The following is a 22,969-nucleotide window of genomic DNA, read 5'->3' as shown; positions in this document are numbered from 1 at the left end:
ATATACCTTAAGAATGTTCACAGCACGTTAGATTATTCTTGAATCTCTTGCTATCATTCCAGCATTTAATCCCACTGATCACTTTAGGAAGGGAGATGGTAAGAGCAGGGTTGAGGCTTCCGGAGCAGCTAACAAACCCACCATTCCTTTTTCCTTCTGTCTGTTACATATACTGGAGGCTCGTATTTTCTAGTTTCATCTACTTGGCTATGAATCATTCATCGTTTCATTTCAATTATTTTTTTAATTTCTACTTTGCACCTAACATTAGGTTATGTTACATACTATTTGGGGAGGGAGTTCCTACTCAAATGGGTCATTCAAGATAGTTGCTCAAACAAAGTTTATATTCAAAGGAAGAGTTAAAGAAGAAATGTGAAGGGATATAAAGCCCAAGATTGAATAGGACCTTGACTTCTGAGCTTGAACACCAAATACCTTGAAGCTTTTGAAAAATTCACTCCCTTCTCTGAACCACAAGTGCTTCTTTGGAGAAAAAAGGAGGCTACGCTCTCAAAGGTCCTTCCAAGAGAGCTGTTCAAGTGGACAAGCTTCCTTTAGAAGCTGTGTAGGGAGAGGTCCGTAACGCACAGATTTGTTCCAAGGTGGGACTACTCCAAGAAGGTACGTCTTAAGGTTGGCCTAGAAGGACAATTGTGGAAAAGGGCGTGGCGAGCGTTGTAACTATGGTGTTGTATGAGACCTAATGGGAGCATGACATTTGTAAACCCCGTTCTTTTCCTATCCATCTCTGTCTTTATGACTAGATGCATGCTCTTCTCCATTCGTTATTAATCAACTCTACCTCAACATGAAGTTATAAGGCAGAGATGGTGTTCAAGGTGGGTGGATGAGGAATAGCATAACTGACTTCACAGAGCAATTATCTAGCCAAATCCACTCACTGCCCTAGGAACTCTCTCTGCCAAATTGATTACCTAGGGATCTAAGAAATATTGAATCGCACACACAAAGTGTTATCTATCATCCAATGGAGGACAGAAATTGGGTAATTATCCAGGTGATTGGATTGGTGATAAACTGAGTCCTAAAAATTCCCATTGAGACTAAGTTATCTGGATTGGTTCCTTTATCCATCAAATTAGCCAGACAGTACATCTTTTTCCTTCTCTTGATACTTGCTAGAAGGATATTTAGACAGGAAATTATCTAATTTAGGACAAAGTTGCAGTATCCTACTAAAGTTGAGGAATTCAAGCAGCTGCATATTTTTGTGTACAGAAAATATCACAGACTCAAAAGTTTTTGTTGCTTACATACTCTGCTAAAATTACAGAAGAAACTCCTAAGAAGGTTGACATCTCTCATAGGGTAGGGTGAAGTCTGTAGAGAAGTCCCCTGTTCTTTCAATTTCCTTTCATTTTTCCCACTGACAAAGGTCAAGTTCTGAGTCCCCTTAAACCCTATTAGAATCCACCTTCCCCGATTCCTTCATCATCTACCTATTTTCCCTTTGATGTCTATGGTTTTCAAATTCTTAAGACATAAAGAATATCATGGGTTCCTTTTATTAACTGTCTACCTAGCCCATTATTTTTGAATCTACGAATAAAGGATGAACTATACAATATTAAAGAAAATGTCCCAATTTCCAATGGTACTTTATGTATAAACTATTATCTCCCACACATTAAAGAGGAAATAGCCTGGATCAGTTTATCTCTGAAAGCTACCTGAAACTGTTTAGTACTAGGCCATTCAAGGGGCTTAGGGGCGGGGACCAACCTCAGTGAACTAGAAACAAATGCACCTGAAAGAAGCTTAGCTAATTTCATCGTCTGATAATGTGTTGATATTTTTTCAGTTTCTCTTCACACATCGTCAGCATCATCACACACTTAAATCTGCATTCCATATGCAGATATGACAAGCTGTCTGATACGATTCCACGCTAATGTATGACAACATTGCTGATACTGAAATTCATTTTCCTTTCATTAATCTTCCTCTAAAGGGTTCAGAAAAGTGTTTTTTTTTAAACCGATTCACCACTATGAATATCACAGGAGTGTCTTCACTAATGTGGCAAGGATGTAGGAACTGCCCCTTCCCTTCCCATTAAGAACACGAAGGGACTTACAGGGAACTGAAATGACTTATACCTACAAGGGTGAATACGTCTTGCCAACAGAATGGGGAGGAAATAACAGATTTAAATAAGAACAGGTCATGTTGGAATAAAACAGTAACAGAACAAAACAAACTCCTCAACCCAGTGAGGAGATTTCAGTCACAATACCCTGTAATCCGCAGGCGGGCTCCTTCCTCCGCCTCCTGTAGACGATGTGTGGGTGGTACTCGCCCTCGGCCTGAGGGTGCTCTTTGACAGGCTCAATGAAAAAGTCTCCATGTGGTAGATGGAAAAATCCAGTCTGTAAATATATGCAGTAGAAAGTCTTATTTGAATCCATTCTTTATCTACGCAAAGAAAATTAGCAAAGTGAAAATGACACCGGTCATGGTGACCCCTAAAACTCGTAAGACTGATGCTTTCATAGCTGCTATTGGATCTCCCAGAAGAGCTACATAGAAGTAATGTAATGAAAGGTCTTCATAGTCATAATTAAATGTTTAGGGGCACGGATCCCTTTGAGACTCTATTGAAAAAAGTGAGCATATACACATCTACCCAAAATGTAGTATACAATTTTGCAGGTTCATGAACCCCTCCCCGCCAAAACCCACAGCTGACTATCTATAAATTTAAATAAAGTGCTTCCCAGCTGCCTTATTATGGAGTTGCTACCTGTTCTCCATAGTCCACTGACCTGACAGCTTTATGGAACATCTATTGACCTGGATGTGGGTAGCCAGCTACATGTTCACACAGCTGCTTGACTTGAAGTTTTTAATCCTTTCTGTTTTCAAGAAAACAAAGAACTGTAACACGAAGTCTCTGATCGGAGACTGGGCTTCAGGTGTCTCCAGTGGAAAGCCCTCTGTCAGTCTCGAGGGAAAGGGACATTCTCATTTCACATACATGGGTTTCGCGAGATGCCGGTCAATGAATAACTCTTTTTGGAGGCCAGGTCTAGAAGTGGCATAGCCTACAACTCTCTTTTCTCTTTAGGAAAATTTCTCAGTGCCTGTGTGAGCTGCTTAGAAAATGCCTTTTCTGGTGGCCTCCTAGGATGGACTTGAGTCTCAGCATCTGAATCCTGTACCAATGAACAGGGCTTTCCCTAGACAACCTGCTCAAGGTGATCAGAAACTCAGACTCTGGAATTAAAATGGGTTCAAATCCCAGCTCTTCCACTTATTAACCATGTGACCTTGGGCAAGTGACTTGCTCAGTTTCAGTTTCTCAGTTGGTAGATGGAGATTCATCGAGGGTTGCTGCAAAGCTCTTAGAAAAGGGCCTGGTTCATGGTCTCATCTATCACAGGCTCTTTCCAGATCTCAGAGTTTATATCGTTTCACTGTATTAGGCTCTCCAGAGTCAATATAGCCGTTCAATCAATTTCAATTTTGCCAAAATAAACCTGGGGACATTGGGGGGCCAGGGACACTGTGAAAGGCTCCCAAAGCCCACGGCCCTCTCCCCCCACCCAACGCCTCAGCAGGTTGGGGCACTCTGCTCTGCAGAGGACTCAGAAGACAGCTGAGCAGCCCAGTCAGGAGAGGAGCGGGCTCTGTGAAAGGAGGCTGCTCTCTACTGCACACCTGCCCTTGGGTGTCTTTCCTAAATGTTAGCTTCATGCACCGGTAATAAAACCAGATCTTCATACAAATTTCCACGACTGACTTCCTATTTTGCTTATTGACCTTAAAATATCACTAATAATGAGGAGAATAGGGAGAAAGGAACAACACTTTACTGGGAGTCATCACAATAGCTATAGGTCCTTGACCTGGTGGCCCCACCTGCCAAAGAGGGGTGATGCCTACTACCTCATAGGGCTGTTGGAGGATCAAGTGAGCTGAAGCTTGTACCAACTGCCTTAAAGTGCAGGGTGGTAATGATTTAACTACCAACTCTAATGGTGGTTCTAACTGACTTCAAATGTGCTGGGATTTCTTCTCAGTATCATCCTCCAAAGACAAACCACGGGACAGGAAGAACTGACAAGACCCAGATTACAACAAAACAGCTGGAAACAGACTCGTGCAGTGCTGAGATGTGGTTCGATTTCCACCCCCACACAAAGACCAGGGACACGTGCAGGAAGCGTGCCTACTGCTAATGAAGTTCATTTGTTCCACAGAAGCAAAGTCGAAGTCAAGAACTCCTTAGGGACGGCTGGTTCGAGGTCCCTTTGTGACACTGCTTTCACCAAACATTGACGTCCGTGACAAAAACAAATCACCAACAAGAAGGATTTATGGGCATTTCTTCTGCCTCCAATGTTGGACCCAGGTGGTGCAGAAGGAACAGATGGGACTCCAGTTGAGAACATTATAACTGCTTCACGAGCACCATGAGTGAGAATGTCTGAAAGCCAAACAAGCACTTCCCTAAAGACTTACTTCCGTTTGCCTTCCTCCACCAACCTCATCAGCCTAAATATTTCTCCAAAGGGAGGTGGAGACCTAGGAGAGCTGGGTGGCTCACCAGCTGGAGGGAAGCAATATACCTGCTCACGTGCAAGTAGGGCTGTTGGCCCCAGGACCCCACAGAGAAGGGACCAGGCAGGAGAGGGATGAAGAGACCTCCACTGGCTTGGGGGACAGTGAGGTGGGAAGATTTCCCGTCTGAGCTCTGCACCTCCTCTCTCCCTCCCAACATATAAACACAGAGCATTGCACACCTGGTATGGGTGGCCGTGGTTTATTGGTCTCTCTCCTTTAACCAGAACGTCCTGTGATGTTGGAGATGTTACATATCTGCACTGTCCAATTCAACAGCCACTAGAGCATTTGAGAGGTGCCCAATGCAACAGATGAACTGAAGCTTTAATGTCATCTAATTTTAAGTATTAACATGAATGTAAACAGCCACGGGAGGTTAATGGCTACCATATGGAGCTGCATATTTCTGGAGACTGGCTGACCAGTGAAGGAGTGAGAGCCACAGGCATGTTCCTCAGACGACGATGAGTGCTGTCATTAGGGCAGCTCTGGAGAGAAAAGCAAACTGCCGGAACGTCACAGTTCACTGTAACCGTTCGTTTTTCGTGATCAAGACAACCAGGAGCCAGCTTGCACTCAGACTTGAGAGAATTGAAAGAGGCAAAAGTAGGTATAAAAGATGTACCATCTGCCAAAGTTCAATGAGTCATCGGGAGCAAGTGTGGCAGGACAAGGGCTGTGTGAGGGGGCTGCCATTGCCTGAGGCCAGAAAGGAAGGAACATGGGTGTCCCCACAGGGGCCGGGGACTGGGGCTCTGATCATAAGGAATTGGAGAATTGGAAGCCAGGCTCCACTTCTAGAGGGAGTGGTCTCCAGGAGATCGTGGAGTATCAGCCTGCACGTCCTCACACCTCTCTGATGCCTGCAGGGGAGCCTGCCACAGCCCTGATATACACAAGACCACATCCCACTTGCTGGCTGGCAGCTCCGAGTCCAAGTAGTAGGATAAATATCCCTTCATTGAGAATGGATGAAAGGGATTCCAAAAAAATTATAAGATCAAAATGTAATGACAAGGCTCAAAACGTTATGACAAGGTTTAATAGAAATAGCTGAGCTGTGTGATCTTGGTCAAATTAGTTAATACATGGAGCCCTCCTTTTCTCATCTGAAAAATGGGGCAAAAATCTATCTTAATTTGCAGGGTTATAACTATCAGAGACACTCCTTGCAAAACACCTGGCAGAAGGCTTGCCATATGCTGGGTACTCAGTAAATGCACAGTGTATTTTATCATAGCACCATCCACAGGGAACGCAATATACAGTGGTGACTGTGAGCATGTCCTCTCCAGTCCAACCACTTGGCTTCATCTCTTAGCTGTAGGCAACTCCTCTAGGCCTCAGTTTTCCTATCTGGAAAATAGGAAGAGTGCTAGTCACTTGATAGCTAACTTATTAAAAGTTGTCAGGTGTATGAAGTGAGTCAGTATGAAGTGTTTGCATGAGTGCCAGCTCAAAGTGAGTGCCTCATAGGTCAGTGATGGCGAACCTATGACACGCGTGTCAGAGGCGACACGCGAACTCATTTTTTGGTTGATTTTTCTTTGTTAAATGGCATTTAAATATATAAAATAAATATCAAAAAATAAGTCTTTGTTTTACTATGGTTGCAAATATCAAAAAATTTCTATATGTGACACAGCACCAAAGTTAAGTTAGGGTTTTTCAAAATGCTGACACGCCGAGCTCAAAAGGTTCGCCATCACTGTCATAGGTGGTAGCTGTTAGCTATTACGGAAGTCTAAGGAACATTCCCACAGATGCCTAACGAGATGGTTCATTTTCTGCATCAACTTGACGGAACATGGGGTGTCAGGTTAATTATTGCTGGCTGTGTCTGTGAGGGCCTTTCCAGGTGGCATTAGCATTGGACTTGGTGGACCCAGTAAAGTAAACTGCCTTCCCCAAAGTGGACGGGCATCATCCAGTCCGCGGAGGGCCAGATGTTCTCTCAGACTGGGGTTTACGTCATCAGCGACCCTGGTTCTCGGGCCTTCAGACTTGTCACTGGCTTTCCCGGTTCTCTAAATCATAGCAAACTGTGGGACTTCTCAGCCCCATAATCATGTGAGGCAATTCTTCAAAGTAAATATCCATGTGTATAAATGTATACACACGCACGCACGCCCACACACACTAACTAGGGAAGGCTCCGTGGTGATGGGCTATACACCGACTTGTCTGGAAAAACCTGAGAGGAGACAGAATGAATAGATTTATTCCTGCTTTTGTGATACTCAGAGTTAGAAGTGATGGTGGAGGCTTTCTAATCCAACCTCTGACACACCACAGTCATCTCCTCCTGGGAGGTTGTTTTTCACAGTAAAGCTCAGGTAACAAATCAAGCTTAATTCCCAAACTGGGATTTCCTCAATAAAATCTTCAATAAACGTCATGTCCAAGTCTCTAGGTCAGCCGTGGATGCCAAGTCCTGGCCTCCTCTTCCCCCATGGAAACCACATAGAGCCAGGTGGCTCTCCTCTGGGAAAGAGCCTGCCTTTGGAGACAAGCCGAGTTCAACACTCAACACTCAACACTAGCAGTAGCAAGCCCTGTGGCTCTGCACAGTCATTGATCTCTCTGAACCTCAGTTTCCTTATCTAGAAAGGAGTTCTGGAAGAACTAAGACAATACATGAAAATGACCCCAAACAGTGCCTGGCCTTGGCAGTGGTGCCATTTCTGAATCTCCTCCAAGTGACAGCGTTTGGACTCTTCCCCAAAACTAAACCAATCATTTCCTCTTCTCGCAGCATGGCTAGCACGGTGGGTTATTTCTAGAAGTGCTCAGTGTTTAGTTCCAGAAGAAAACCTTCTGCTCACGTAAGGGTAGATAAATTGTCTCTTAATGATCTTTGTTTCTCACTTGGTAGTACTTGGAACTCAGTGTAATTATTCAATAGTAATTCCCAAGAACTGTTTCCACAGATTTACGACAGTTCCTGGGAAGAGGGAGTAATTCACAAAGGACAGCCATTCAGCCCAACGAAGTAGATCTTTTTTTTTTTTTTAAGCAACAGGCAGCTTCTTTAAAAAAAAATATTTTATTGATTTCAGAGAGGAAGGGAGAGAGAGAGAAAGAGATAGAAACATCAATGATGAGAGAGAAGCATTGATTGGCTGCCTCCTGCACGCCCCCTACTGGGGATCGAGCCTGCAACCTGGGCATGTTCCCTTGACTGGAATCGAACCTGAGACCCTTCAGTCCACAGGCCGACGCTCTGTCCACTGAGCCAAACCAGCTAGGGCCAAAGTAGATCTTTAGAATAATTAAAAATGCAGCCACCAAAGAGAACAAGGCATCCTATGGCCCACTTATCTCGAACTTCACTGTGCACAACAATCACATGAAAAGCTTATTTAAAATGCATATACCTAAAAAATAAATAAATAAAATGCATATGCCTGGAAGCCTTGCCCAGAGATCCTGATCAGTAAGTCCAACGTGATACCCAGGAATCTGCATGTTAGCAAGCACCCTGGGGTCTTAGATAACCCATGAATCAGACTATTCCATGAGGTGGCGTTTGATCATTTGTATCTTCCCCCACCATCAAATGGCAAAACACCGACTTAGGGCCAAAGGGAACGCCTTCTCTGGTGGCTTAGTGAAGGGAACAGGGGCGCCATGAGGAGTGTGATAGCATGGTAACTTCACAAAGTGCCACAGCAGAGAAGTGAAAAAGTGAAGAGGAGGTCTAGTGTGAGACGTTAAAGGTGTGGATGTGAACACTCATGCCCTCCACTGTCTAATGTCCCAACTAGAGAGGAACAAATGTGTTTTAGCTACCCTGGAAGGAGAGCAGGTGTGGGCAGACACAATCTTCCTCCTCAGGAGAACAGACCTCCACCTCCTGGAAGACGACATTAAAGTGCTAGCGGGCAGGGAAAGAGCAGCTGGGAGAGCCTGGAATGACTGTGTTTAAGAAAGGAGGCGTCGGGAGTCCTGGAAACAATCCAGGTGCAGACAAGCAGCACCCGGGGCTGGAGAGGCTGGAGGTGGAGGACCCACAAAGGAAGATGCACCAGCTGGCAGCCAGAGGGGAAGATGTGTAAACAGAAAGTGGGATTTTAGCCTGGAGCATGATCGAAAATGTAGGATGGAAACTTCTTTATCTTTGAAATCTTCAGTAGAATAAACACTGCTCTCTAATTCTTTGGTGTGACTACAAGTACTATGTCCTTCAAAGGTGGCACAGGGATACAAAAGACGTGAGTTGTTGAAGGAATACATATGAGGAAACCATTACCTCACTTAAGAAAATGAGTAATCATTTCATAACATAACCTAATTTTCATTCCATGTCCAAATTTCCAATATTGTCCCCCAAATGTGTTCTAGAGCTATTCATTGCTTGCTTCTTTCTTTGTTTATAATCCAGAATCTAATCAAGTTAGTAAAATGCATTTGGTTAGTACGCAATAAATTACTTTTTAAAAACTTCCTATGTATTTCAAACACATGGTTTAAAAAGTGGAGTATTTTTAAAAGCCTATTATGAAAAATAATAGTCTTTTGTTCTACCCTTTTCCCCTTATTCTTCTGGAAATTATCTCCATATTTCTAAAATAAGATGGTATCATTTTCTTAAATGATTTTTAGGCCTTATCGGAAGTACTGTACCTGTTGTAACAGATAAGGATCTGGCTTCCTTACCCAACCCCTCTGCCATTCCCCTAATGCCCTTACCTTGTCAAACCAATACAGACAACTGCATTTACATCCTTGAAGCCAGGGAAACCTGGTACTCAGCCAGGATGTGCTGTTACAAATGAAATCTACTCTAATTGGTCGATCTCTTTGCCATACAGGTTACTAGTATTTCCTTTCTTGCACAGCTTTTTGTTTTTCTTGGAATTTCTACTTATTATTCTTTTCTATTGCATCGTCTCCCTTGTTATTACAGTCCACTCTTTTTAACTCCCAATGTACCTGGCACTATTCTATAGAGTTCCCCCCTCCTCTTGGAGACATCCCCTGGAGCTCGCCAGCCCCTGCTCCAAGCTGGCCTGGAGGCTCCGAGGGCTGCCCCCAGCCATCGTCAATCCCGGGACTTCCCTTGACGTCCCTTGATGGCACCTTTAGGTTAGATCCTCGGAACTCTGGCTCTCACATCTGTCTGCTTTGTTCCAGTATCCAATTTCAGAATGCAGAAGTCTGATACCTTTTCGGAATCTCAGTCCTTTTTGAATGGCCTCTGCCTCTCTCCCGGAAAGGTTTAGGATTTTCTTTCTACCAGCGCTATTTGGAAATTTCGCATTTATGTGCTTTTGAGTGAATCTTCCTTCACCCATGGTGCTGGACACTCAGTGGACCTTCTCACTCTGGATACTGTGCTTCTCAACCCTCCACCGATGAAAAGTAATTTTGGATATTAGACCTTCCAAGCAAGTCTTCTATGTTCCTTACTTTTTTGTCATATGTCCCTACTCTTAGTCTTTATCTACTTTTTAAATGTACTAGTAGTATAGTTGACATACAATATTAAATGAGATTCAACATTTATATATCTTCACAATGTCATCACCACACTGAATCTAGTGACCAACTGTCATCATGCAAAGTTATCACACTATTTACTAGATTCCCCTTCACCTTGTATTTTATAGCATATTGTGGGTTTTAGCTATAATTTGTTGAGTTCAAATATTCCTTATGGGGAAATAGGGCCTTACTTATTACCATGCTCAGGAACATTTGGGGGCACAAAAAACTACCCAAATCATTATATGTAGACTAAAATGTACATTGTTAAAAGGAGACAACTAAAAACAAAACAATGTATGCGTGGAAGGCAAAGCCATAGCCCTCCCAGCCCCACCAAGATGCCCAGAAACTGAATATGCTGGGTTACATGGCACCAGGGAACTAAGATTGCAGACGGGATTAGGGGTGCTAACCATCTGACCTGGGGATGGGGGATTAGCTTGGATTACCCAGGCCGGCCTGATGAACCCAAAGGATTATTGTAAGTGGAAGAGGGAGGTAGAGAGAACTGGAGAGACGGCAATGTGAAAAGGAGTTGGCCCCTTGCCATGCTGCTGGCGTTGGAGATGGAGAAATGGGGCCATAAGACACGAAAGTGACCTCCAGAAGCTGGAAAAAGTAAGGAAATGGTTTATCCTCAAGTTCCCAGAAGAAAACAGCACTGCCGACCCTTGACTTTAGCTCACTGAGACCCATTTCAAACCACTGACCTCCAGAGCTGTCATCATAAATCTGTGTTGTTTGAAACCACCCAGCTTGTGGTGATGTGTTACAGCAACAATGGGAAACGAATACAATATGGCTACACACATCACGTGCAAAAGCTAGAATTGGGATGCCAGCTCCAGATAAAAGAAGATCGCCTAAACTTAGATGGGAGCTGGTGTCTAGCCATGGGATTGAGGAAACGGGCTAACTTTGCTCCCAGGAAATGTTAACTACAGACTAAAAAATGTGAAGGAATTTAAAATGAGGCTATTGCATTTGCCTAAAACCAATTACACTGATGGGAGTGCATCTCTGCCCCCAGAATTTTTGCCAAATCAGCACAAAGAGAATGTCAAGTTCGTGAAGGTTGAAATAGAATTCTCTTTCTACTGGGAAGGAAACGTCAAAATAGCATTAAGGTATTTAGTTGTCTTTCTAGAAATCTTAACATATGATCTGAGACTCTGAGGTGGGAATGCAAGGGGTGAAAAGGAAACTGGCCTAGCAATTAGGAGAAGCAGCTGGAAAATGGAAATGATGATACCGGCCCTGCCTCCTCCCAAGGGTACAGTGAAAGGCAAATAAAACTGTGTGAATCTGCAAGTAATACATATGTATATCCCTCCAGCATGTTCAGCTTAGTAACCACGACCATTTATTTTGCTGCAAATCCCAATTATGCTTTACTAATAGTCTTCTTTCAAATAAATTCATGCCTGGGAAGATGGGTAGCTGCTTTTTATATATCATGACAGTCCATCTGACAAAGTCTCATCTATGGAAAGCATGAGCTCATGGTTTTAAACATAACTTCATTCCAAAGGCTCCAAAGAGACCTTCCCAGAACAGTCTGTTTGACCCCAAGGACATGAAGGAGGAAATGGCCCTACGCGCTGGGTCCTGGTTGCTTCCAACTACAAAACGAATGTAGGAGAACTGAGCTAGAAACCCCCTTTACATCAAGGGCCGGCCTTCCTGGAGCCCATGGGAAAATGTGGGGGCCCTGCTGGATCCTTTCTCACTGCTGGGTCATTTGAAACTTGCACACTGTTTGGGGGGAGGAGGAGGCTTCAACCGCCTGTGACAGCTTCTCCCGGGAAACTCCAAATAAGTCCAGCTTTCATTGATGACATGCCCACAGCTTTCACGGGTTTTTGTGGCAACATAAGAATGTTTGGAAAAGTGTTTCTACAACCTGCCTGCAATACACATTCAGAAAAAGGCAGGGGTCTAAGCAGAGAGCTCGGCAGCACACCCAGAGGGGATGATTGCAATGCTATTTCGGGGTCCCTGCCCTTGAATGCTGCCCTCAGCCCCCTCCCCAGATACATGTACATACACTTCTGATATCATCTTCTAGAAAGTCCTTCCCTGACCACGCAAACAAAAATGTAGATAGCTCCTACCCTAGCACCCCCTATCCACCTTCTGCCTTTATTCTTCTTCACAGCATTTATTACATACTCTCTACGGGCATATATTTCCCAGCTTAACCTTAGCTAATGTCACTCTCCCCACCAGAAGGTAAGTTCCATGATAGATGTTTTTATCTATCTTGTTCAACACTCTATCTCCTATGGCAGCCTAACACATGACAGGTGCTCAACTTGTATCTGTCCAGTGATGAGTGTTCAATAATAGACGCTTAAAATTCATAATTAGATCTTTTCCCCTGGCTTAAAGTAAACAAGAAATCTGTTTCCTGAAAAACAATGAACATGACTGGAAGAAGTAGCTTATTAAGTGTTTCAGTCTGTAGCAGCGGTTCTCAACCTGTGGGTCGTTGAACATGACTGGAAGAAGTAGCTTATTAAGTGTTTCAATCTGTAGGCATGAGCAGGTCTCAGTTCTTTTCTGGGAGCAGATCTTTTTTTTTTAAAGCATTTGTTTCTTTTAAAAAAATATTTTATTGATTTTTTTACAGAGAGGAAGGGAGGAGGAGAGGGAGAGAGAGTTAGAAACATCGATGAGAGAGAAACATCAATCAACTGCCTCCTGCACACTCCCTACTGGGGATGTGCCGGCAACCAAGGTACATGCCCTTGACTGGAATCGAACCTGGGACCTTTCAGTCCGCAGGCTGACGCTCTATCCACTGAGACACACCGGTTAGGCCTGGGAGCAGATCTTGATATGCAAGAGAGAAATGAAGTCAGAGGCTCGGTGAGCAAGTGGAGAGCATTGCATAGTCGCACTCTAGTACTATGAGTCCTCTTTCTTATTTCCTTGTATATTCTAAATCTCCTCAAGGGATCCGTTTTTATTAGTGAAACTTTTAACTAAAAAAGCAATATCCATCCAGCCAAAATAGGTATAAAAGGGCTTCATAAGGAGCTTGTGAAGAGCTGAACAGACTGAAAAATCAACAACTCCTCCAGGATCCAGAAGAGAGGGGACACAGAGCAAACCACTGACCCCAGGACTGGAGAGAGAGACGGGATACAGGGCAGCGGCTTACCAGAGCTGAGGCTCGGGAGGGGAAACCACGGGGGAGGGGAGGGGAAGCCATGGATGGGGGGAGCAGAACCTGAACTGTAATAATAATGACTGACCTGCTGGAGACTCCGTGCAGACAACTCTGAGTTACCCTAGGGTCCCAATCAAAAGGGGTCCCTACAATATGGTGGGATTTACCTCCAGGGGCTCAACCAGGTTCCCACAGTGAATATCAGAGAAAAATCCCTTCATGCTTCCATCAGGGGGAGGGCAAAAAGAATGATTTTTAAAGCACAGAGTACTTTTTTCTTAACAAGGCCTGCCCTCAGGGGGACTAGTTAACCAGAGCCTGACCTGCCAGCATATTAGCAGAGCCCACCTGGCCTGGGGAAGGGCAACACTCAACTCTCCCAGCTCTAGACTCCAACACAGGAGAGAGGAAATACCCAGCTCTGATCCACTCTAGCCATCCTGTTCCTCTGAAGGGGGAGAAAAAATAATAAACGTGTGAAGTTCACAGTCCAGATTAGAGAACACTCACTTCGCGTTCTCCTGAACCTCACACCACCACATCACGACAGGCCTGGTTACTGCAGTTCCTTGTACCTGGTACATAATGCCCACCTTTCAAGAAAAATCACCGCCCCCTCAATACTAACTAAGTGACGGCATGGATATGTTCAATAGCTTGACTGCAGTTAGTAATCATTTCACTCTGCATACAAAACATCATGTTGTACACCTTAAACATACACAATTTTGATTTTAAAAAAAATTACAAGGCATACCACAATGCAAATAACACAATTTAAAGAGCAAGCATCAGCAGCAGACATGGCAGGAATGTTGGAACTATCACACCAGGAACTTTAAACTACATTTAATATGCCGAGAGCTCTGATCAATAATGTAGACAGCATGCAAGAACAGAAATAAATGCTAGAGATAAAAACACGAGGAGAAATGAAGAATGCCTTTGATGGCTTTATTAGTAGATTGGACACAGCTGAGGAAAAAAATATCTGAGCTTGAGGATATAGCAATGGAAACCTCCAAAACCGAAAATAAAAAAGAACAGAGAGTGGAATAAAAAAAGAACAGAATATCCAAAAATTGTTGGGGCAATTATAAAAGCTGTAACATATACAAAATGAGAATATCAGAAAGAGAAGAAAGAAAGGGACAGAAAAAAATATTTGAAACAATAATGACTAGGAATTTCCCCCAAATTAATGTCAGACACCAAATCACAGATCCAAGAAGCTCATAGAACACCATGCAGGATAAAAAACAAACGAACAATCAAAACAAAAAAACAACTATACCAAAGCTTTAAAAAAAAACAAAACACTTGATAAAGACTGTCTACAAAAAACCTACAGCTAGAGTCAGACCTAATGAGAAATTTAAAGTTTTCCCACTATGATCAGATATAGGCAAGTATGTCCTCTTTCACCACTACTTTTCAACAGCTATTTGAAATTTCTAACTAATGCAAAAGACAAAGAAGAAGGAGGAGGAGGAGGAGGGGAAGGAGAAAGAGAAGGAGAAGGAGAAGGAGAAGGAGAAGAAGAAATTAAAGGTACACAGATTAAGAAGAACTAAAACTGGTTTTGTTTGCAGATGGCATGACTATATATGTAGAAAATCCAAAAGAATCAATAGAAACATTCCAGGAACTATAAATAATCATAGCAAGGTTGTAAGATATGGGTTAATATTCAAAAGTCAATCACTTCCTTATGTACCAGCAAAAAACAAGCAGAATTTGAAATAAAAAAATACAGTATCACCTATATTAGCACCCCCAGAGTGAAATACTTAGGTATAAATTTAACTATATATATATTCCATGTTCATACATAGGAAGGAAGACTCAATATTACCAAGATGTCCGTTCTTCCCAACTTGACATACAGACTCAATGCAATCCCAATAAAAATCCCAGCAAGTTATTTTGTGAATATCAACAAACTGATTCTAAAGTTTATTTAAAGAAGTAAAAGACCAGAATAGCCAACACCATCCTGAAGGAGAAGAACAAGGTCAGAGGACAGACACTGACCAACTTCAAGATTGACTATAAAGCCTCAGTTATCAAGACAGTGTGGTAGTGGCCAAAGAATAGGCAAGTAGGTAGATCAATGGAGCAAAACCGAGAGCCCAGAAATAGACCCACACAAATATAGTCAACTGATCTTTAACAAAGGAGCAAAGGCAATGCAACACAGCAAAAGGTGCTGCTGGCCATCGACCTTACACCCTTCACAAAAGTTGATTTGAAATGGATCATGGACCAACAGGCAAAATACAAAGCTATAAAACTCTTAGAAGATAACATAGGAGAAACACAGATTACCTCAGATAGGGCGATGACTTTTTAGATAACACAAAGGTATGAGCCATTAAAGAAATAATTAAGAAGCTGGACTTCATTAGAATTAAAAACTGCTCTGCAAAAGACAATGTGAAGAAAATGAGGAGACAGGCCACAGACTGGGAGACAATATTTGCAAAAGACACCTCTGATAGAGAATTGTTACTCAAAATAAACAAAGCACTCTTAAAACCCAACAATAAGAAAACAAATAATCCGGTTGAAAAATGGGCCAAAGACTGGAATCCAACCAGAGACCCGAGGGCTGGCACTCCAACCACTGAACAAAACTGGCTAAGGCCACAACAGAATTTTTAAAAATATCCTGGTAGAAGAGATGAGACAATTCCCACATGTGCCTGCATGCATACATAATCAAGTGTATGCACGAGTGGAAAATGAGACCCTTGTTTTCCAGGATTCTTGGAAAGGAGCCACCAGGCCGCCGCTTCGCCTCTTTGCATAATGAGAGTTGTGTCTTAAAGACAGGTCTGCACGGCTCCTAAGAACGGAGCCAGCACTGGGTAACTTCTCACTGAGCTCCGTTTACTTCGAGCCCCCACTGTTTGAACTGCATGAAGACAAGCACCACCACATGTGACGTACATATGGATAAGGCATGTATTTTGCCTTCTAGACACAGGCATGAATAACTCTCAGACAAAGTGGGCAGGGAGAAGAAACAGGCTCCCTGCGGTGGCTGTACTAACGAGAAAGAGATTCATTCCATCCGGGAAGGTTTCATAAAGGAGGTGTCTGGGATCCAGGCCTTGGAGAGAGTAGTGCTTTAGAGTTGGGGAGCAGGACCTTTCATTCGATTGAAAAGACTTGGCACAAAGCTCACATATGGAAGTGCAAGGGGTAGCCTGGATTCCAGAACATGTGAGCGATTCCTGGTTGATCTGCTGTTTTAATTCTCTGTCCTCCCCTAACCAATACCCAACTCTGTCCTCCCCTAACCAGACACCCAGCCTGCCCTCCCCTAACCAAACACCCCAGTCTGCCCTCCCCTAACCAGACACCCAGTCTGTCCTCTCCTAACCAGACACCCAGTCTGTCCTCCCCTAACCAGACACCCAGCCTTCCCTCCCCTAACCAGACACCCAGTCTGCCCTCCTCTAACCAGACACCCAGTCTGCCCTGCCCTAACCAGACACCCAGTCTGTCCTCCCCTAACCAGGTCTGCCTGTGGTGTTGCCTTTGGCTGAGAACAGGTCCAACATTTTTAAGTAAATCCCAGACAATGTGCCATTTTAGCCCAGTTTTATACTATGGAGTTCTTCAAATTGTACATTTTCACACATAACCACAATGCCTGTATCACACTGAATGAAATTAAGAACCAGTTCCCGAGTGACACAAACAAGCTGTGATCTCCTGGGTCAACAGTCTCCTTGCGCTTTATCTGCTGACATAAGGCGCAGCCAAGGCCCACTCTTGGCCCTGGGTTGTCTGTCACTTACGTCTGTTTTATTCCAGAGCAGGCCCCCCGCCTTCCCCCTGCCAATGGCTGGTTGCAGAAACCAGTCAATTGTCCTGTAGATTGTCCCACATTCTGGACTTGTCCATTTCCTTGAACTCCGTTCTCCTGTAAATTGGTAAATCGAGTTAGAAGCTCGATTAGATTCAGATATATGGTGCAGGTATGTGTGTATACCCATATGTGTGCACACAGGTTTACACATAGTTATATACCTATACATACCTATACACACACATACACACACACACACACACACACACACACACACACGAATCAAATCTAGCTTCCCATCTCTGTGCCTTTGCTGGTCAAATGACTGAGTCGACATCTGAAACCGGGATTGTGGCAGCCAATCAAGGGGCTGTGCCTGGGTCACCTGCCCTGGATCCACTCTAAGAGCAGGAGGACCCCCCAGCATGTGCCCCCTTCACATGCTCCACGCACCCCCTTCCACCCAACCCAGGGGAAATGGGGTTGGGGAAGGTCATAAATGAAGGAGCACGGAGAACAGGAGGCCAGCACATGCTCTGGGCTAGAGGAATGGGAGACCAACAGCCTTGACAATGCTGCTGGCACTAGGACTATGCCTCCTGCGAGGACCGGGCAGCAAGCTGTGCCAACCACCCCTGAAACCCAAGGGGCACAGCAACACGCTGCAGGTTTTGTTCACTTTAGAAAACGACAAGGCCTGCTCCAGTTCTCACCCCTTCGGGAGACTTACAGGCACAGGCACAGGCACTTGGATCTGGTGTGTGGCTCAGTCACTGTATCACAAAGCAATTCTGGAGGCACCACTGAGCTCAAGGCACTGGACTCGCGCTGCAGGATGGAGCGGGGGGAGAAGGTCAGGCACAGTCCCTGCCCCAAGAGTTCAGTCTAGGGAGGCAGATGGGACAAAGCACATGAGAAAAAAAAAACAAAAAAGAACTGGAAAACTTGACATGAGGGAAATGTGCAGAGGATGAGTCATTGCAGAACTCCGGGTTTTCCAAAGAGCACGATACTGTGTATACTTGGGCCATGACCCGCTGGATTCTCTCACAGAGCTGTGAGTTTTGACCATGTCCCTACGCCCTTGACTATTTGTTTCTGCCGCGATTCTCACAGTCTGGAGGTATTTCCTAGAAGTAAACAACCAGAATGGTTGGACATTAGCTAGCTTTGGGGTTGTCACTAAGGTCTCTTATAGCCAATACAAAAGCATTTTTTAAGCACTAGCTCATACCAGCTTGCTCCAAACTAAGGATTGTAGAGTATATGAATTGAGGAGTAGCTTCAATCTACTGCTGCAAGAAGTTTACATTTTGTGGTGTGTTGTAGCCCTGTACCTCCTTGTGAGAACCATTTGCTAAATACTCGGGAATTTTGTGAGCTGGTTGTTAAACAGAAGTGTGGTTGCTTGAATAATATCCAAAAGATATCAGACCTTAATTCCTGGAGCCTCTCAATGTTAACTTACATGACAAACACAAAGAACTTCACAACTTCACAAATGTGATTAAAGCTTAAGATCTTGAAATGGGATTATCCAGGGGGCCCTCAATGCAATCACATGTGAGAGGGGGAGAGGGGTGCAGAAGGAGATTAGACACACAGAAGAGGAGAAGGCACTGTGAGCACCAAGGCAGAAACTGGAGTGATGTGGTCACAAGCCAAGCTGCATCAGCCACCAGAAGCTGGGAAAGGCAAGGAGTAGGGTCCCGCCGACACCCTGATTTCCACCCAGCGAACCTGATTTTGGACTACTGGCCTCCAGAACTGTGAGAGAATAAAATAATTTTTGCTTATTAAAACCACCAAGTTTAAACCAGCAGCCACAGGAAATTAATTTGGGCAAGAAGTTAATTTGGAAATCAGCCACGGTGGAGTATTTACACCACAGAAATTGGCAAACGCTCGAAATCAAGGCGGTTCGTTTCAGGAAGCTGGTGTGCTTACATTACAACTGGGTCATTCAGCCTTAGATAAACAACTAGAGAATGTCACTTCATGGTGGGATGGGATGTGACGTGACACGACACGGTGTAATGTGATGTGACACGAGATGATACACTGGAAAGTGTACTTAACTTGTAGCCAGGTTCCTCATTCTGCCATTCCCCAAACAGACCCATCTGTTCTTACAAAGATCCCTTTACTTTTCTCTGTGGTTTCCTTCCTGAAAAAAATAAGAGCCTCAAAACTCATTTATTCTAGAAGCATTTACTAAGCATCTACTATGCACCAGAAAGAGTGTTGAAGGTACAAAGATGAGTGAGACATGATGCCTGTCGCGGACGAGGGGATACTCATAGTGACATCAGATAGCTAAGTGACCCAAAAATGCCAGGATGAGGTAAGAGGCCCGGGTGAAAGGTGCATGGAGACGGGAGGTATTTCCCATCTCCGGGCTGACACTTTCTGATCTCAGAGCTCAATCACGGAGGTCATTTGTCACTGGGGAGTGGATCTCCCAGCAGGGATCCTTTCCCAGACGAATCAAAGACCGCTCTCTGAAGGGGGCTGAGTGGGAAGGTTTGTTTCTCTGTTGAACACATGTCCAAACCACGATTTCCTAGCAAAGCAAAACTGAGTCAAGTACAAAATTAGATCCTAACCACAGGGTTAGTCAAACAGGAGGATGCCACCCACAGTGTCACAGCGAGGATGGTGCTCCACACCACAGATGCCTCTGTGCCACCAAGGCTGTGGTGACGGTAACATGCACACCACGGCTCGGAAAGCCATCTAGGTCCTGTGTGGGATGTATTTGGAGCAAAATCTTGTCTATTCCTTCATTGAAGAAATGCTTCTTGAGGAACTTTATATGCCAGGCACTGAACTAGGTACTGGAGATAGTTAAAAAGCAAGCCCTGCCCTCGGAAGGCTTAGCAATAATCAGCAAGTCAGCAAGTGCCACTGGGGTTCGGAAATAAAGCTATCGAGGGTCCAGAGGGGTCCAAAGGAGGTGTGGTCAGTCACTCTCAAGAGTCAGAAAGGCTCCAGATGCATTCTGGGAAGATGGAGACATCAATAGTATTGCTTTTGAATCCTCGCCAAGTTCCCCATAAAAACAGACAGTCAAACTAGGATAACCAAACCCAAAACCCACAGATAAAAGGACCACAAACCCCAAAAGAAGAGTGGTGAGGTTAAACAACTCACAGCATCCGAGCATAACTGGGGACAGGACGTAAATGCTGTCAATAAAAAGCTTACATTTAGAGAGACAGACAACGAAGTACATGCTATTCACAACCCAACGCGACAAATGCCATAACCAGGGAACAAGCCAAAGGTGGTCACACGACTCCACCCTTATGTGCACCAAAGTTCACCATGCACAGACCTGAGCCACTCCTCCTCAGACGCCATCAACAAGTAACACTCACACCCTTATCCACCCTCTGTTCTCCAATGACAGGCAGAGTGCAGAGGTCTCCATGGTTCATGGGAGACCAGATGGGGAATGGAACTATGTCAGGGAAAAAGACAGGAACCCAGCTGTGTCACTTACTGGCTGGCCGTCCTTTATCAGATGTCTTTATTAACCTCTCTAAGCCTTAATTTCTCATAAGAAAATGGAGACCCATCTTATAGGCACCTCAACGTGCTAATTAAGAACTGAATGGGATAATGTGTGTGGGAGTTTTTGCAAACTAAAGATGCTCCAAAATATTCATTCTTTTCATTCATAGCCTGCGGGAGATTAGCTTACGCAAACATCTCTCTCTCTTCTCTGCTCCTTGGAGTACACGTTTCTGCTCCGTCTCTGCTCCTTGACTTCGGGCTGGCCCACATGACTCCTTTTGGTGAAAGGGATGTAGCAGAACCAGTGCAACCCAGCATGTGAGCTAAGCTCGCATAGTGGTGCTCACCTTCTGCACCTTTGCCTTTGTCCTGGGAAGAGCTTTTCCCAACAGTTGCTGCCCCTTCGCTTGGCCTCAGAAGGTTCATCCGTGGAGCAACCCTGAACTTGCTCTGTGAGGGAGCCACGCCCAGCCCACACGCAGCTGATCTGCAGATGCAGGAGCAGGAAAAAATGATTATTGTGCTAAGCCACTGAGTTTTCACTTTCCTCCTCAGACGAAGGGGTCCTGGGACATAGACAGCACTCCAGAAACCATTTTGACAAAATATTTGCAATGCAGTTCATCAATAAAAAGAAGAATGTTTTGGCCAAAAGGAGGACTTGGCCTAGGGCAAGGTGGGTACAAGAGGGGTGGTATCAGAATCACGCGGAAATTTCAAGTTACACAGACCTGACTTTCTCAGCATCCCCCTCCCCCAATCCTGTGAGATTCACCAGCCGGGGGTGACCAAGGGGGGAAGCAGAGCACTGCACTCCGGAAAGTGGAATGAAGGACTCCTGGGCTGCAGACAGGGGAGCGTTCGGAAGCCGGGAATCAGCACAGCAGAGATGAAGCTCCCTTCACTGAGCAGTGCAGTGTACTCACAGGAATGGGTGTTATGATATCTGTCATCTGCTGTAAAATCTCTCCAGCTAGTCAGTGTGTGATATTAAGTCTGCACCAGTTGGTGAAAGTTTAACTTCTAAGATTGGCCAAGCTAACAATGCTTGATGTGCAGGCCAGGTGTGGTCAACTAGCATTAAAATAAAAAGAGCCACACTCCCCAATGGCTCTCACCAATCCTACTGTGTGGTCAACAGCAACAGTCTAACCTTGATAATTACTATATATATATATATATATACACATATATACTAACCTCTCTAAGCCTTAATTTCTCATAAGAAAATGGAGACCCATCTTATAGGCACCTCAACGTGCTAATTAAGAACTGAATGGGATCATGTGTGTGGGAGTTTTTGCAAACTAAAGATGCTCCAAAATATTCATCATTCTTTTCATTCATAGCCTGTGGGAGATTAGCTTATGCAAACATCTCTCTCTCTTCTCTGCTCTTTGGAGTATACGTCTCTGCTCCTTGGAGTACACATCTCGGCTCCTTGACTTCAGGCTGGCCCACGTGACTTCTTTTGGTGAAAAGGACGTAGCAGAACCAGTGCAACCCAGCATGTGAGCTAAGCTCGCATAGTGGCGCTCACCTTCTGCACCTCTGCCTTTGCCCTGGGAAGAGCTTCTCCCAACAGTTGTTGCCCCTCCACTTGGCCTCAGAAGGTTCATCCATAAAGCAACCCTGAACTTGCTCTGCGAGGGAGCCACGCCCAGCCCACACGCAGCTGATCTGCAGATGCAGGAGCAGGAAAAAATGATTATTGTGCTAAGCCACTGAGTTTTCACTTTCCTCCTCAGACGAAGGGGTCCTGGGACATAGACAGCACTCCAGAAACCATTTTGACAAAATATTTGCAATGCAGTTCATCAATAAAAAGAAGAATGTTTTGGCCAAAAGGAGGACTTGGCCTAAGGCAGTGGGGTGCGAGAGGGATGGTATCAGAATCACGCGGAAATTTCAAGTTACACAGACCTGACTTTCTCAGCATCCCCCTCCCCCAATCCTGTGAGATTCACCAGCCGGGGGTGACCAAGGGGGGAAGCAGAGCACTGCACTCCGGAAAGTGGAATGAAGGACTCCTGGGCTGCAGACAGGGGAGCGTTCGGAAGCCGGGAATCAGCACAGCAGAGATGAAGCTCCCTTCACTGAGCAGTGCAGTGTACTCACAGGAATGGGTGTTATGATATCTGTCATCTGCTGTAAAATCTCTCCAGCTAGTCAGTGTGTGATATTAAGTCTGCACCAGTTGGTGAAAGTTTAACTTCTAAGATTGGCCAAGCTAACAATGCTTGATGTGCAGGCCAGGTGTGGTCAACTAGCATTAAAATAAAAAGAGCCACACTCCCCAATGGCTCTCACCAATCCTACTGTGTGGTCAACAGCAACAGTCTAACCTTGATAATTACTATATATATATATATATA

The 22,969-nt window shown here is 44.5% G+C and overlaps 1 protein-coding gene across 1 annotated transcript in view; it reads right to left on the bottom strand.

Annotated features, from left to right (window-relative positions):
• Window positions 1-22,969, bottom strand: part of ADAMTS12 (ADAM metallopeptidase with thrombospondin type 1 motif, 12) — a 187,670-nt gene that overhangs the window by 125,343 nt on the left and 39,358 nt on the right. The window contains exon 3 of the mRNA XM_005872608.2: window positions 2,261-2,393. Coding sequence (XP_005872670.1) covers window positions 2,261-2,393 — 133 coding nt within the window. The remainder of the gene's footprint in view (window positions 1-2,260; window positions 2,394-22,969) is intronic.

This window comes from Myotis brandtii, unplaced genomic scaffold (assembly GCF_000412655.1).
Source record: "Myotis brandtii unplaced genomic scaffold, ASM41265v1 scaffold384, whole genome shotgun sequence".
In the NCBI taxonomy this organism is placed as follows: Eukaryota; Metazoa; Chordata; class Mammalia; order Chiroptera; family Vespertilionidae; genus Myotis; species Myotis brandtii.
The sequence above is the reverse complement of the archived record's forward strand: the minus strand, read 5'-3'. Positions and strand labels throughout refer to the sequence as shown.